Genomic DNA, 17,250 nt, shown 5'->3' on the forward strand with positions numbered 1-17,250 from the left:
AAGAACTTGACACGCACACATTTTGTGGTTTAAATTCGCTCAATTGTACGTTTGCATATGCACAGAACAATAAATACTTTGTGTCATTGCAGGGGCGTCAATCCGATTTGAAACGTGGGGGGGGGGGGGACGGAATCGATTCGAGTTTTCCGGCCGTAAGTACTATCTAAGCGGAGCGCCACCATCGGTTGGCGCGCAGCGTACAAGAAAATTTTTCTTCTGGCAGACCCCTCAGATTGCAGGAAACGGCACTTCCCGTGCATTATGGCAGAAAGCAACACCCCTAAAATTGATAAAAATTTTCGGTAATTTTTTATTTTGGGAAATATTCTCGAAGGAAGTGATCGCCATTTATTCCTAAGTTTACCAATTCCTCGTCTCCCAGAAGCGCCCAACATTTAAGATATCGAAACATTTTCGTGTTGGCTGATCCATGATCACCGCCCATCAAGGGCGGCAGAAGCACTTTTAATCTGGGGGGGGGGGGGCACCGACATCAAAGGGCACTTTGCAGCAATTCGATTGGACTGATGCAGCCTTATATTTAGTACCCTTTACAACTCTTATTGTATTATCTTATTTGTGTACACACATCACTCCATCAACGCCCCCCCCCCCCCCTCTCAAGGAAAATATGCATACTAGCACTGCAATATCCAATGTGCAAATTGGGAAACAAGGAACAAGTTTTCTTTTGAGACAAAATGAGGCGAAATCATGCTAATTGCTAATGTAGGAATCTTCCGAATTAGAGTTTATTTCTTGTTAATATCTTAACAAATTTGTTTCATTCGAAATAGCTTTGAGTTTGACCCACAGAAATTCACTAAGAGTCAGAGGCGTAGCCAGGAGTTGCAAAGTTGTATGCACGACTATCTGAGCGGAGCGCCACCATCGGTTGGCGCGGAGCGTAGTAGAAAATTTTTGGTTTTACAAACCCCTCAGATGGCCGGAAAAAGGCCCTTCCCGAGTGTTCATTCTGGTTCCCTGGCCTCTTGCTAACTTGAGACACCTCAATTTTTATGTAGAAAATGGGCACATTTTTAACCTGGGGAAAAGTGGGGGCACGTGCCCCCTGTGCCCCCCGGTTCCGCCGCCCTTGCCGCCCGTGCCCGTGAGAAGTGGTGACTGGGTGAAGAAAAAGCCACGCCGTTTGAAAACATGGGCAGAAAAAGTGAAAGTAGCGAAACCTAAGGTAAAACGCGCGATAACGAAGTGATTATTTTCCAGGTTAATTGAGACAGTATCAAACGCGATCTTAGGACAAACATATTCAAAGGTAATGGCATAACTAATCCCGATATGTCGTCTTTGAGGTGTGTGGAAAAACCGCAACGACCATCAAAGAGCAATTGAATATTTAGTCTACTTTTCGATTTCGAAAACACTTTTTTTTAAATTATGACAAAATTTTATGACACCTTTGATTTTTTTGGGGGGGGCCTGTGCCCCCCGGGCCCCAATGGGCACGACGCCACTGACCCCAGGGCCTCAGATATAGGCCCATTGCATGGGTGGGCAACCTTTTGAATGAATGGGCCAGATTTTAGGAGTGAAAGATTGACAGGGCCGCACCTAACCAACGGCCTGCTGCTGATTTCAAACCTTTGATTCCGAGGACGTTCAAGCAATAGGTGTGTGTACTTAATCTGTATTCACAAAACCATAATGTCAATACAGTCCTGTTGATAATTAATGGTGATAAAAGACCAACCTGACAGCATCATAAGTGCAGATAAATTCTAAGCAGCTAGCTCGTTTTTGGTGATGATGCAAAATAGATTGATTATTTTCTTTTTCTTGAGACATCTCACGGGCGGCAAAAAAATCACTGGCGGGCCGCATGTGGCCCGCAGGTTGCCCACCCCTGGTCTATAGGAACGATGTCCCAAAATTTCCCCGGACATATAGGCGAAGGAAGCTATCCACCGCGACTGCATGTGAGTTTCTCGACTTTCTGTCCTGGGAGTCATACCACAAAATGGTGCATTTCCTCATACGCCATTATTAATAATTTAAATAACTAACTAATAAGTCACAGCCCATATCCGAGTTCGTATATAGCGAGCTTAGCGCAAATTTGGCGCCAGCATGTTAAACCAGGTTGCTAGGTCTACGAGAATACATTGACATGAAATTTGAAAACAATTAAGGATAGCAAGACAAACAACTTTTATTATGTTTGCAGGACCTCACACATGCGCATGTATCGTCAGACTTAGAATAGGTCCCATGTGAGTGGTGGCTAAAGTGATGAAGGCATGAAAATAAATCAGTGGTTGTTCGTTGGAGTCCTCAAGCAAGTTACCTCGGTTGCTAGGTGGATTTGCATCTGGTTATCGGGTGAATTCTGGTCTGAGCGTACTATGTAACCACCATGTACCCAGGGACGTAGCTAAGGCCTGATGATTGGGGGGGGGGGGGTGTAGTGGCTGAAAATCGGTTTTGAAGCCAGAAAATTCCAACTGCTGCTTTGTACCCCCCACCCTCCCGCTACTCGTCAACGATACGGTCAGTGTCAGTCAGAAAACCCAATCTTTCGCGACTGCACTACTGTTACGAACTTGTTGCGATACATTTGTACCCACTGGCACTCATTTCAAAAACTTATTGCCCCCCCCCCCCCTCACCCCAACCAAATATTTTTGTGAAATTCGGGCAATATGCTGATAGCTTTTTGGATATAGATAGATTTTTGCAATGTGTTTTTCAGTGGTTATACTGATATTATTATTACCCAACAATTATCACCAATACGGAAGGGTAATAAGACGGAAAATGATTGTATTCTATTTGCATGCGATGTAAAAACCGATGCATGCCTGTATGATATGCACATGATCATGTGTGATGAAAATTTTGGTTATATTTTTCGGGCAAGTCGTTACAACCCCCCCCCCCCCCCACAAAACAAATTGGGCTCCTACGCCTATGACGGTAGTTCTATTAGGCATTTTTTTTTGTAGTATTCAGAATCATAAGAAGTTTTGTACGGTGGAGTATAAGAATCGCGAGAAACAATTTCCCAAAGTGGCAAGGAAAACGTGGTAAATATGACAGGTTAAAGGTCAAAATTTTTTAGGTCATGCACAATCACAGGGATACATGAAAAGGCCTAGATAAACTAGAGTGCGACAGTCGGAAATTCCGACTGTCGCACTCCAATTTTCCAACTAGCGTCAGTTTTACCATGGCTTGGGGGTGAGACACACCCACACCCCCTCTAACGACGTCCCTGCGCGGTGAATATGGAACACGATCACATGGTTCAGCCTCTGCTGAGTCATGGTGCTCCGTAGCCTTGTCTTCAAACGCCTCAAAGCACTAAAAGATCTCTCGGCTTCCGTCGAACTGGCGGAGGAGACGAGGAGCAACCGCAAGAGAGCTTCGACTTCACCAAACATAGCCCGTACCACTGGATTCATCAACTTGAATATTTGTCTATACCCTTCAACCGACGACGAATGGAACTGGCCTCGAAATAAAGGCAGACTAAGCTTAAGATTGTTGGAGAGCTCAGGGTACCAACTCACGAGATCTGGGTGGAATTCTCCATTCAGCAACATTGAGTGATATTCGAGGATATGAATCCTAAGATGTGTAAGCCGTAACCAAATAGAGCCACGACACTACTCTTTTTCCAAATGTGTGGGGGGACATTTGATATTGTTTCCCCCATCCATCGAAATGTGGGGGGACGTGTCCCCCCGTCCCCCCCCCTGGATTGACGCCCATGTGTCATTGCATTTCTAAGGAACCACACATAAATGAAAAACATACAGTTGAGTGATTTGGATTTTGCCCATAATAGAAATTGTTGATCAAATTCTTAAGTGCGTCAATTATGAACCCACCATGCTACTAGGCATATACGTGGGCCAGAGTTTTTTCTCTTCAAAACGAGGCCGAGGGATAGCTGGCTCGGCCATTGTCCTCCAATTGTAAGTTAACTTAAATAAATGCTAGTATTGCCTGGGCCATATTGATCACATTTGCATAAAAAACTAGTTTCTCGTCCTTACTTTTCAGAAAAAGTGAGGGTGCAGGCAATTATTTAATAATAATTAGTGCGACCAGTAGGGGAATTTCTGTGGTAAAAATTTGGCTAAATTGGTTGTTCAAATTTGAAAATTAAAAAAAGAAAAGAAAATTGACCCAGTGGGCAAAAGGATGCAAGCAGGACAAGAAACTACTAATTTATACCTCGCCTTAATATTTCAAGTGTCCATTTTTATTGGGGCTCACAATATTCATAAATTTTTGCTTTAAGTGCAGAATGTACGTCTGCAAAAAGTCCACAAAACTGGTACAGTAGGCGTATCTGTAGGCCAGAGACTATGTGATCAGAAAGACAAGATTTTGACATGTAAAATATATGTCTCTTCCTTCTATCATTTCCTTTTTCAGGTATAAATGAATTGAACGATAAAACTGTTTTGTCTTAAAGGGGCCTATGCTAAGTCTATGTATGCATTTATCCAAAATATTAAAACCATAATGAACTTTCGATGACCTTTTGGTTTGGTAGTTGTTTGGCATAATAAAAATTGTTTGGTAATTTTGCATTGATACATTTTATATATTTCATCACTTTGCTGGCTCACAGCCAAATATCTGACCCGTGGTATTCATGTATCATTGTCAGGAAATGAAAAACCCCATTTCAAATGTTGATGTCTCGCTTGACCTTCACTGCCTGATCACTGCAGAGTCTAAGTATTTGGTTGAGGAAAAACAAGGAAGAATACTGTTATGTATGAATGTTCTAAGTTTTTACATGAAATGACTACTGAAATGGCATCATGACTAAAAGTTTATTCTGAACTGTTTAAAGTTGCAAGTTCATTTATTTTATGAGTGTGTATTTACGGCTATTATAAGAGAAAATATATGGTGCTTCATGTGACGGAAATCCCACGTTCACATAATTTGTTTACTCTGGAATCTGGTCAGAGATGCTGTTAGCATGTGTGAGCTCAGCAGTCAGCAGTTAAATTACTTTCTTGTCCTGTCTAACTAAGGTTAGTACGACTTAGTACGAAGGTGTCACGGTCATATTCTGCATTGCATTTTCTTTGATTTGAAATGTCCCTGTCACAGTTAGGAATATATTACAATTACAGTCAGGAATAAATGGTACCTTTCCTTTTATTACTGTAGGAGGATGTTGACATAGAAGAAAACGCAAGGACTATCGATGTGGAAATGACGCCTCAGCCTTTTGCAGTGTGCAGAGGCACCCTCCTAACACCATCCCAGGCCTATGCTATTCTCGAGAGACATGCTCTGCCACAACCATCCCTACTCAAAGCAATAGATGTTAGCTTTAAAGGGTGTGAAGACTCGCGCAAAAAGAAACGTCTAATGTCGGCAATCTTACCAAGTTTCTGTACTAGTTTTTGTACCTTAATTTTGTTTACTTCTTTGCATGTTATCATTTTTCATAAACATGCACTGACTTGATGTGACTTAATGTGAAACTTGTGAAAATTCATCTTATCATTTTTTCGATAACGTGTGCACATTGATGTTGTTTTGATCCTGCTTATGACAGAGTTGAGGGTCTTTTTTAAGAAAAATGTACAGATCTGACTATTCTTGAGAAGGGAAGCAGGCAATCAAAAATATACACTATAACTACTAGGGATAGAGTTGAAACAGTTTTGTGATTGTCATGCTTTTTCATGCTGGATGCAATGTTTTACATTAAAATAAGTTTCAAAGAGGACTGGTTAGTGATTCATATTTGATATGTGTGAAAATTACTAGGTGCCTGTCAGCCTATTAAATATATAATCTTCGATATGTTTACAATGTGCATTGGCTTGAAGAATAAGGTAAACCTGCACCACCATTTTTTGTAAATTTCATATCATTATACTTACAAATTGTGCTCACATTACAAACAATTAAGACATTAAATACATGAGAGGTTTGTACGTGTGATACCATGTGTGTTCCATTCAAGTTAGTTTGCATTGCATAGGTAATATGTTTAAAAAAGAAGAAAATGTGTAGTTGCACAAGACTGCTTATGTTGGAATTTAACCATTGACATATCATAAGTAGTAGGCCTACTCCCTTTCTAACATTGAGCCATTTTTTTGCACTACTAGTTTTGTCTATAATAATTATCATGATATAATTATGAGGAATTGCCATTTCCTGTTGGACTTCTTGCTTCTGTGCTCAAACTTCTTGAGTGTCTAGTGAAAACAATCACCTATAACTGCATAAAAGGCTGTAAACAACACTTGTTACAAATTGGTCAGTGGGCAAGAACCAAACAAAGTTGTGTATGTTCAGGTTAATTTTATCCATGAAGGGAATAAATTGTAGTTTCATGATGAAATTTTACGTCAATATTCATGTTCCAAGTCCTAGAAGCAAATTTGCAGAGCATACATTGAGGGTTAGATTTTTCATGATGAGCATATTGACGCAATATGATATAAAGTAAGTTAATAGATTACTGCAACCAACAATACCATGTTGCTAAATTCTATGAAACCATTTTATGTGTTGTTAGTTCTAGCGAAACTTTTTGAAGCTGTTTTCATCAATAAATGAGATTTATTTTATTTGTTAATATTTTTAAACCCTGGTGTCAACATTTTCAATTTAATATTGTAATACAATGTCCATTTAATTTCATTCATCGACCAATATTGGGTAACAAATTGCCCAACTAACTGTATCAATCAACCAACATGGGATAAAAGCACTCCAATATAATTAGATTCATTAACCAATATTGGGTATCAAATTGCCCAACTAATTGTAACAATCAACCAACATTGAGTAAAAACATTCCAATACAATTTTATTCATTAACCAATCTTGGGCAACAAATTGCCCAACTAACTATATGGACTAACCAATAATGGGTAAATGCATTACCCAACTGCTGTTGGGCAAACTTTGCCCAACTTTTGAGCTGTTTCATATGTACCCAGTGTTGGCTAAAAGTTGGTCAATATTTTTACCCAACTTTTTAATAGTGAACGAAGATATTTTTAAGAGCCCCCGGTATTCCGGTGGATCACTGAGTCAATATAGCAATTTATGCCACAATCATTCGCCTTTGGTATTACTGATGAATATTGCAGCGAAATAGTACAGTTCAATATATCGTGCATGAGCGAATACACACCACTTAACAAAAGCCGTAGGTGTGACTCACGTGAAAAAAGAGTCGAACAAGGTTTGTAGTATTACAAAAGCCAATATTTCGTTACCAGTCTCGGGGAAAGCAAGGGAGTTTTCATTACGTCAGGTGTGAAACGCTCAACCAATCAAAATCGACTCGCCGCTTTAGAATATTGATATAATGTTATAATTTATAGCAGTTTTCTTATCATTTTGTCAAACACACTCTTTACGCCTGTTCGTTAAGAAGCTTGCATACCGGTACACAAGACAACTTCGAGGTTTGGTAAGTATAGTTTAATCCGTTCACGTATATATATATATATAATATATATAGGCATATATAGCAGTCATCATTACAGCGACAGACAATGTTTGTCCCTTGGGCCTTAACCGGTGTTCATTAATCATATGAAAATGCAGTATAACATTGGACTGTAAAGGTGAGAAGGAAGCACTAAAACTACTATGAGAAAGGATTTAGATGATAGGCCCAAATCTATTGCGTAGTATCATGTGCACTAACTATTTAACATAAAATGCAGTAACTCATAAAGTGCAGTAAAAAAGTGCAGAAACTATTTAACACCTTTCGAAGGGAACCTTGAACGTAACACGCTGTGATAGTCTCATGCAGTGCAGTGTATGATATCCATATAGCAGACGGTATCTATAAATTAAGCACACGCAGTCCTGAGACTGCGTAAGTTACGGTTTATGATATACCATGTATCACCCACGTATTAGGCCCACCCGTGTTGTGGGATGGGTTTGAAATGAAGAGCTTTTAGTCCTCTTCCTCGTTCTAGACACACGCACACAGCGATTTCCAGATCGTAGACTGAGAAAAAAAAAATCATTTTCCTTCAGTAGGCCTACAGTATTTACGTATTAGTTTTTCTCTCAGCTCACTAAACATAAGAGAAATCAGAACTTTCGATATGATAATTATAGAATAAGAATAATTCACGTGATGTCAGCTTGATATAATTTTACCTCACAGAGTCAAAGTTCGAGACCTCACAGTTGGGCTCATTGTGAAGGAAACTTTCTTCTTCCTTTATAAACAAATCTTTGCACATTTCTTTTTACTAACAGACGGTCGGTATTTTAATATTAGACATTCCTTGTATACCAGAAAGAAAACCAGAGACGTCAAAATATATATCTAAAAAAAATTGAAACTGTTTCCCCCCCCCCCCAACTTTGGCACTAATGAAATGTTCACGTTAAATTGAGATGTCTTAGTGAAAGCAAGGGTATTGATTTGCATGCCGACTAGACAGGGTGGGGGGGGGGGGGGGTAAGGGACAGTATATAGTGAAACAAATGAATGCATGTTTAAGTCCGATGACAATTATCCAAATGTTCTGCTTTGTGAAGAATCTGTATGTGAAGGGAGTGCGCAGTTCAAAATTAACCGCCTGAACCGCCTCTTGCAAGGAGAGAAACCAAATCAAACATCACGTTTGATCTAGTCTATGTGGTATAGGTATTGTCATGAAAAAACTTGCACCAACCCACCCCCCCCCCCTCCCCAAAATACAATCAGCTTTCGGGAGATATCACTGATTTAATGTCTCGTCATGCATACAAGATGAAAGACTTAATTAAGTTTAAATATAACATCATCAAGCTACATGTGCTTCAATCTCTTATGTTTTCCTTTATTTATTTGTATAATGATGATATCGAAGCTGGATACAAGACATAACGATAGCTTTAGTCTCACGGTCATAACATCAGTTAACAATTGGATTTTAAGATATCGAGATGTCGAGATATACTGAGATCTGAATATCTCATTATATCTAACCATCCAGATGTTGAGAAATGAAGATACAATATATGATATTAAGAACTGACCCGTTTACGAAATTTTCTGTTTTGCCGTAATCTAAATATCGCACAGGCACCTTACAAACTCTGTAGTGAACTGAAGTATATATTTTTCTTTCGTGAATCAATTTTATTTTCGCAGATCATCACAATGGACGGAATAGCAAAGATTATTCTGGTATTCTTTGCTATCTTTAACTATTGTCTGGTTCCAGTTGCTGCATGTTGCCCCAAATGCCCGGTAAAGGGTACAATGGAACTAACTGACGATCAAAGAGACCTTATCGCTAATCCAGCCTCACAAGCAGAAATTGCAAGGTAAGGCAGTATCATAAACCGCTAGTAAAATTAGCAGGAAAAGAGAAGATGAATGTGTGTTTGGGGCGGGGGGAAGAGGGGAGGGGTTGGTACGACTCTAGCTAGCAACCCCCCCCCCCCCCCAATATGAAATAGAAGAAGATTGTAACCAGTGTACCTCTATTATCGTCGGTTTTATCTCTATTATTGACAACTAATGGATGAAATCAAGAGAGCTTGTTGTGAAACTAAAGACTAGATTTAGAAGGAGCATTAGGATCAGTTGCATTATTTTTCTACATTTTAAATTTAACATGTTAAGTTTACTTCGAAATATGGCAAACGTAAAAGTATCAACATTTGTTTTTGTTCCCTCGGTGGCTGTATAAAATAGGTAGCTATATAACTGTATTAACTACATTTTGTCAGTGGCGTCCATACACGACGAGCCGGTGGGTGGGGGTGGGTGGGCGGGGGAGTGGGAGAAGTTTAGCCGGGCAATGTTTTAAAATGCAATAGTATTTATTGGCACAACATTGCATGTAGACATCATTATAGGTTTATCTTATAGCCGAAGTCTGCCTCACAATGCACTTTCTAACGTCTAACCTTTTATTTACTGAGTCCGCTCCAACGACCTCTTGCAGAACCATCCCATTTGCCCCGCTGCTGCTACCTGTTAATATATCATTTAAGGTATATTTCGACATTTTGTTTTAAGATAGATAGACAGCAATATTAACTTGATACTTGGCATGCGCGGATTCAGGGGTGTTGAGGTATGCTTCTCCCTCCCCACCCCGCTCCATTTTGAACCACACACCAAAAATAAAAAGTATATATTTTCACAACCTTGCGTTGACCATATCTCGTCTAAATTTCTTCTTTGATCGGGGGGGGGGGGAGGGGGGCATAGCTCCTCCTAACACGACCCGCACGCGAATATTTTATTGCCAAACAGGTTTGCAATTACAGATTGCTCGTTACGTCAGCACCAATAATGACCATCGCTTGGAAGTTCGAAGACATACACTGAATAACACACTGACACTTAACTAAGTCTAGTTGAGTGCTTTCCCTGCAAACGCCCTAACTTAACTGTTAATGCTTGGATCACATGGACCTTAATGATGATGCATATGCTACATTCCATTGGGTTCGTGTTTTCTAAGATTCGTGAGCCGTTCTATTGAAATTGGAATTCGTTTCGTGGAATGGGTACGTTAAATCAACTTCACGACGCGAGTTCACGCGTCTTCAATGAATATATGCAAAGTATATAGTCTGCAGCATGATACATTTCCGTCACTGCACTGTTAACACAGTTATTATACATATAGGCCTAAATCACATGTTTGATGCACCCTTTACGAAACTTTCACTGTGCGATGTAAGCGATTAATGCCTTCTCCGAAAACTTCGACCAAACATCGATAGTAGATCATACATTCATAACAAACTAGTGTGCTAAATGTGATGATGACGTAACTTTTCCGGCCAATCACGAGCGACTATTTACACACGATTGCAAACCTGTTTGGGAAAAAAAATCGCGACTCGCACTGCTTGAAACTTACCAGAAGTCTCTATGGGAAGCTGGTCACTTCGCCCAACAACCATTTCGCCCGACTGCCATTTCGCCCAACCTTACCATTTCGCCCAACCAGCCTGGTCATTTCGCCCAACCAGCCTGGTCATTTCGCCCAACCAGCCTGGTCATTTCGCCCAACCTTGATTAAATATTATACTTCAAAAAGGAAACGTTCGGGAATTTATAACGTTACAGGATACGAACCGAATATTAAGGAAACTTGAGGATGGATCAGTGTTATAGGGGTTAGGTTTGATAGGTTTGATATAGTAAACGTTGGGGAGTTGTTAACGTTACCACTTGAAATGCCGCACCAGGGGCGAGAGAGGTGGCATGGGATGGATATATTTGTGTTTACCAAACTTACTGTAACATCAATTAAATTTATCTAATAACATTATTGAATCTTGTTCATAATGAATATTAACGATTGTTATTAATCTAATTGGTGAGAACTTCTATAACACATCACATTTTCTTCATCGTTTACTTTTTTTTCATCCCATTTAGGTTACAGCAATTGAGTTTTGTAGATATAACACAGGAAACCGATCCCATTGTGGAATTTACGAACGACCAAGATGAGACGGTGATTGAGGAATTCCCGGAATACTTCAGAACATGTTCGAATGGAAATAGAATAGAGAATAACACACTTGATCCTGATATAGAATGCGAACCTGCACTCCCTCCTTTGCAGAATGAGAGGACAATCCAGCCGTTTAGAAAAAAGCGAAGTTCGGTTTCAATGTGTACTGCAAGTACTATTGCAACATGCACGCCTGTACAATCTTACGTACAAGCTATCTTCGCCTTTGATTTTCAAGGCAGAGTCGTTCAACTCTTCCAGGTGGGTAACTTATTCACATCTTATACTTAACCCCCCCCCCCACTTCTCCACCCCCTCTCTCTCTCCAATACTTGTCTCGTTGAACCTGTTTCTTTTATATATTTCTTAATTGTGATATAAATGTTGAGTAATCTATGGTCGGTATTTTCATGATTATTACAGGATTTCAGTTAATATTGATGATCTCTAACTTTTTTTCAATTTGGGAAATGTTTCTATAGAAAAACCGGCATCTTCTTTCCCTTAGAGATGTCACATCGCTTAAAAGTGTGGATATCACTAGAATTTATGTTTGGAAATGCAAATATAAGGAATTATTGGATTTTTCTTTAAAGGGGACACAAATCGATTCATTATATCTTTGGCATATAATGTGAAAAACACCTACCCCAAACAAGTTTAATTGGAAGTCGTGTGCGGACGTTGTCATTTTCTATATTCTGTGATATCACAGCTACATTAGGATCTTAAAATATTTTATTTTTACTTTCTGCTTGCGTTTCTTTTCATATTTTCAATGTAGAATCAACAGATAACAGTGTTGACGCTGAAACTAATGCTATCTTTAGGTCATGTTAAGAGCTTCAAAACATTTAGATTCATCATTCACAAAACTCGTCATCATTACGGTAAAATAAAGGTTGCAAAGTTGCAATTAATCAAGAACAGAAGAAGACATTTAATCACATTTGGCTCGAGGACGTCATATTTAGACTTGATCAAGCCTCCAGCCGTGATATCTCTCAAATGGAAAATATCTTTCTTAGCTGTAATTGGGAAGTTGTTAATGACAGCTTAACCATTATGGTTGGGTCTGTGTCTCCCTTTAGAAGAAGTGAACTTCAATAATCATGTTCATAAATCAGATAGTTATATTTTACTTTAATATTATTGGTCTTTCTGGGGATGTTTTTAAACGCCAGAAATTTGGCGATAATGATTAGTGAAGAAAATGTCAACACACATGTGAGTTGCCTATATCATCGCAAGATAACTTTGAGAAACAATTGCTTATGGGCCACATAAAAATTTGAAACTAAACATAACACTTGACCTTTTACTCAGTGAGCTTTGGCCTATTACCCCTCCCCAGTTACGGACTTCTCTTCAGAAGCATTAACTATTACCATGGCAACCGTTGCTACAGTAAGTGAGATTTCCGCGATAGGATCATCTGACCGACGAACTACAATATTTCATCCTCTCTATACAGGAGCAATGAGAAAATAAATGTTAAGATAATTAGCTTCTTGTTTCAAGTGACGTTACACAGGATAGCGATGGTAGCAAGTTACTCTGCTAACTTGTTCGGTCACCTAATTCAAGAAAGGAAAAAAAGGTGGCAGGACAAAGAAATACGGACAATCAGAACACTAAATACTGATCTAATCTATTCGATGAATGATATTGTCGGTTTTATACCTACTGCATATAATACTCCCCAATAGATAAATTTGCGAAACTGATGACAAGTTTGATCTGTTCAACATCATGTGTAGGCCTATGCTCGATTACGTACCATGTTCATCCTTTTGTTTCCTGAAATGTTGACCTATACTGTTGGCATTCTATATACATAAATGCACCATATATCGTCTAACCGTCTTTATCATGCCTCTTTCTTTCACTGTTTTTTCTTCTTATCTTTTTATCTTCTCTACCGACACAGCCCAATGGTATGTTCCAAATTACCATAGAAGAGACGTGCAGTAGCTCTTCTTCAGTTACAGGTACACCTTGTTGCGAGAGAGTTCGTTATGTATCAGCTGTTGTGGTTACTTTTACTCCATCTGTAGATATTAAAGTAATTGACATTCAAATATCATGTTGCACCGCGACACAATCACCACAGCCGTAACTTTTGTACACCGATGGCTAAATTTCAAATAACATATATATTGAAATTTTTACTAACATCACATATTAAAGGGTTCACATTTTTTGAATTTCAACTTTTCGGAGCTTAAAACATATACGTTTATGGGTGTCATTTTTCGGCGACTGTAGTATTCTAGGAAAATTTAAACAAAAAGATATCGATGTTTTGTTTAAGCAACCATATTTTTACAATTTAAATCAGTACTCTTACTTCAAGTTAAATATGATTATATGTAACTTAAAACTTAAAAATGATTTTGCATAAAGCTTTTAATAATTTTGTAGATATTTTCATGTTAATTAACAAATATTAGAAAATCAAGCATTTTGTTTCTTAATTTTAAATATAATCTATTTTTGAAAAAGATTAGGTCATTTCACACACCCTTTATAAAGTCTTTCTTATAAAGGGCTAATATCCAATGTGAGTTGCCCAAAATTACATGCATTTTTTATTGAAACTTTTCCACTTATGCGTTTTGGAGGTGACGTTAACATATTACATTTGTTTCGGAGGTGACAAAAATGTTTACAAGTTGTTATAAAAGCTTTCTTGCTAATAAAGAAGAAGTAAACACTTAATCTCAATGTATATTCATAACATCTTTAATCAAACACTGATTTAAATAAAAACATTTATGCCAAGTAGCAGAGAAAATACGTCAACGATACGTACAACTAGTGAAGCAAGCGAATGAATACAGAACACAGAATACAATATGTTTATGTCATAAAAGATAGGTAACTGTCAGGTAAAGAAAGTGTGGTCATTTGAAAAGCAATTTTAAACATTGGGTTGAAGTCTCTTACTGAAGCACTCATATTGCAAATGATTATCTCACATAAAACATATTGTATACCTTCAGTCTCTTTTGTTTCGGAGGTGACGCTAAACGTTTACACAACCCATAAGGCTTGATTCATGCTCAAACACACAGACCTTACCTTGGAAAGTATGAAAAATATTAGTAGGATATGTTGATAATATTTTAATGACATTAATGATCCTGGGACCATGACTGCTTTTGCTGCCATTCGTGATAACTTGGAGACAATACTGTATCCGTTCAATATCATTTGGTTAAAATTCACACTATTTCGGCTAATTACATATGAAATATTATACCAATTGAAGAAATGATTAATGGCTAAATTAGTCATTCTGACGGCTAGTTACAGTATCATTTATATATGTTGGTCACACTTTTTGCAGTGAAACTTACTGCCACATTCCTGTAACCTTATACAAATTTGTAGAGGACATTCAGTCTAATATTCTGGAGAAAACACATCCTTAAGATGACCTACCACAGTCTATCGAAGTTTCAGTGAAAAGTTAGGTAACACTTGTCAAAAATTGACTAAAATGATTTGCTCACATTCCTGTCTAAAAACATTTAACAGCAACTTAATTGGCTACTATGGCCTTGTTCACACTTAAGAATGCACATTTACTTCAAGTCCACAAGGGTTATTAATTCCCTTAGTGTTAACATTCCCTTACTCATACTACAAGTCCGCGTGCAGTCTTAAGAATAATCCTCCTTTCTGGGGCTGCATTCAATCGCTCTTGAATTCTTAATCGGAGTGAAGACTCGGCAAAAAGAAACGTCTGATGCCGGTAATGTTAGTTTCGAATAAGATGTAACAGAGGTGTTAGAACCCACCATCGATCCCAGAAAATACACACACATGTTGCTACGGTCGGTAATTAGACACTAGTGTACAGTCAATACATGCAGCTACGGTCAATACCCACAACACAGTGTACATAGCAGCGACGGACATCTCAGCAGGGAGTTGTTATGGAACTCCCTGATCTCAGATCCAGATAAAAGGTAACAAGGTATCACGTTTTCAGTACTGTCTGCATTTTGTAGCGACAAGAAGAAACTTCACTTGCAAGCAACGGAAAGTTAACTTTTTTTCAGAAAGTTAACTTTTTTCGCAGGGCGGCACGCGGTTTGGGGCGAGTCTTCAATGCCTCTAATAAATGAAATGTGAACAGTCACGGACTTAATGGTGACCCGAGATTTCCGGTTCAGTTATGAAATATCCGATCTATCAAGTTGCAATTGGGCAGGTAGTACGTACATGTATGTGTTTGTCAGACCATTGCCCTTCTTAACAGAAACACTACCAAATGATGCTATTCGTGAACCCAGTTTATTTTCTTTGAACCGATTTGACCAACACTGCAGAAAAGCCGCGGTTACGGTTGTGAGACAACAAAAAACTGAATGACAGTCAACTTAAATCTAATATAACCTTAGATAAGTTATGCGCCATACTGACAGATGTTTGAAGAGCCCAAACTCGGCAATTTTATGGTTTCAAACGGATGATTTTGGGTTCGGTTGCTACGGAAGTTAGTAAAAGGTTTAAACCATTACGTCTGGCCTGGCCTATAATAAAGTTGCATTATCCTACTGTATACAATATACCTTACTAGGTCTTTAGACCTAACATTAAATGCCTTCAATGTTGGATTAGCCTCAAATGCGACACCATACAGTAAAACACTGACTAGCAAGATCGTTCGCTCATCCACTTGAAGGGTTTGGAAGAAATTCAAATCTGGGTTAACATGTTATGGTAATGCCAGTAAGGAATGGTTTGAATACCGTATACTGTTTATGTGCGATGATTGAACGTTGCCGTGTAGTGGTGTTTGGAGCAGTACGTACTAGTACAGCACATCAGACAATGGCAAAGCACAGGTGGAATGTAAACAGCTGATATGGCCTTTTCACGCCTGAGCAGTATATATTAATTTCGCAAGCGGATGAAACTTACTCGTTCTGAAATGTGAATGCGTCTTGTTCTAAACTAGTTGATCCTCCTCTCGGCCTTAATATCAATAATCGCCCAGGTTGCGTTAACAAGGCCTAAGAGACCATCTGGAGCAACAAACTTGAGTTAAATGAGAGTTCACTCTATAAAGGTTAGTTGTTTGTAATTGGTTGTTAAGAAAAGAGAGAGGAATTCCCCTTTCAAATTTTATATATTTTTGGGAAATCTCTATTCAGATAATTTTTTGTGATAAACAACAGATCATTAAAGGAGCAATAAGATACTTTGTTATCTCTGCAAATGTTACAGAAGCAGGTCTATATTTTGCAAACAATGATATTCTGAACTTTTGTAAGATATTTACCTGGACCAATTTGTAATTTTGGGAATGATGCAAAATTGTGTGTACTGGTACAGTTCAACATGGTGCAAAATTAAATCCGTGAACATGTACCCAATAGCTTTGTAGAACTTACAGGAACAGTTCAGTATATATTTCATGTAAACAATCAATGTCACCTTCAAAACAATAGTAAAGACCACAGGCAGATTTAGCTAATATCTAATACATTTGTCCCATGTTAATAAAGTTTAAAAAAACTGCATATTTAGTGATTGTGATCTTTTTTGGTCATGTCTTCACAACTTTTACTCAAATATTACGGGTGGAGTGTGATATTTTTTAATAAGTTCAATATGGCTATACTATTGTTTACATAAAACTCCAGCTGAAGAATGCTTTGTTTCGGAGGTGTTAACGGAAAAGTTAACATTATATTTGAAATTTACGCAAATTAGTTAAGAATTCCAAATGAAAAATATTTTAGGGCCCAGATATTAGACACATTAGTTA

The 17,250-nt window shown here is 38.3% G+C and overlaps 2 protein-coding genes across 3 annotated transcripts in view; both read left to right on the forward strand.

Annotated features, from left to right (window-relative positions):
* The window catches only part of LOC139959082 (uncharacterized), a 27,753-nt gene extending 21,267 nt beyond the window's left edge, over positions 1-6,486 (forward strand). The window contains exon 5 of one of the 2 annotated variants that reach the window (XM_071956656.1): positions 5,161-6,482. The gene's annotated coding sequence lies outside the window, so the exon portion shown is untranslated. Of the gene's footprint in view, positions 1-5,160 lie in introns of both variants that reach the window. The other variant, XM_071956657.1, reaches the window with a different exon arrangement.
* Positions 6,487-7,227: 741 nt separating this feature from the next.
* Positions 7,228-17,002, forward strand: LOC139959083 (uncharacterized). The gene is made up of 4 exons (XM_071956658.1): positions 7,228-7,435; positions 9,131-9,306; positions 11,387-11,726; positions 13,396-17,002. The coding sequence occupies exons 2-4, from the start codon at positions 9,140-9,142 to the stop codon at positions 13,582-13,584; spliced, it is 696 nt and encodes a 231-aa protein (XP_071812759.1). The 5' UTR covers positions 7,228-7,435; positions 9,131-9,139; the 3' UTR covers positions 13,585-17,002.
* The last annotated feature ends 248 nt before the right edge of the window (positions 17,003-17,250 follow it).

This window comes from Apostichopus japonicus, chromosome 18 (genome assembly GCF_037975245.1).
Source record: "Apostichopus japonicus isolate 1M-3 chromosome 18, ASM3797524v1, whole genome shotgun sequence".
NCBI classification, from domain to species: domain Eukaryota; kingdom Metazoa; phylum Echinodermata; class Holothuroidea; order Aspidochirotida; family Stichopodidae; genus Apostichopus; species Apostichopus japonicus.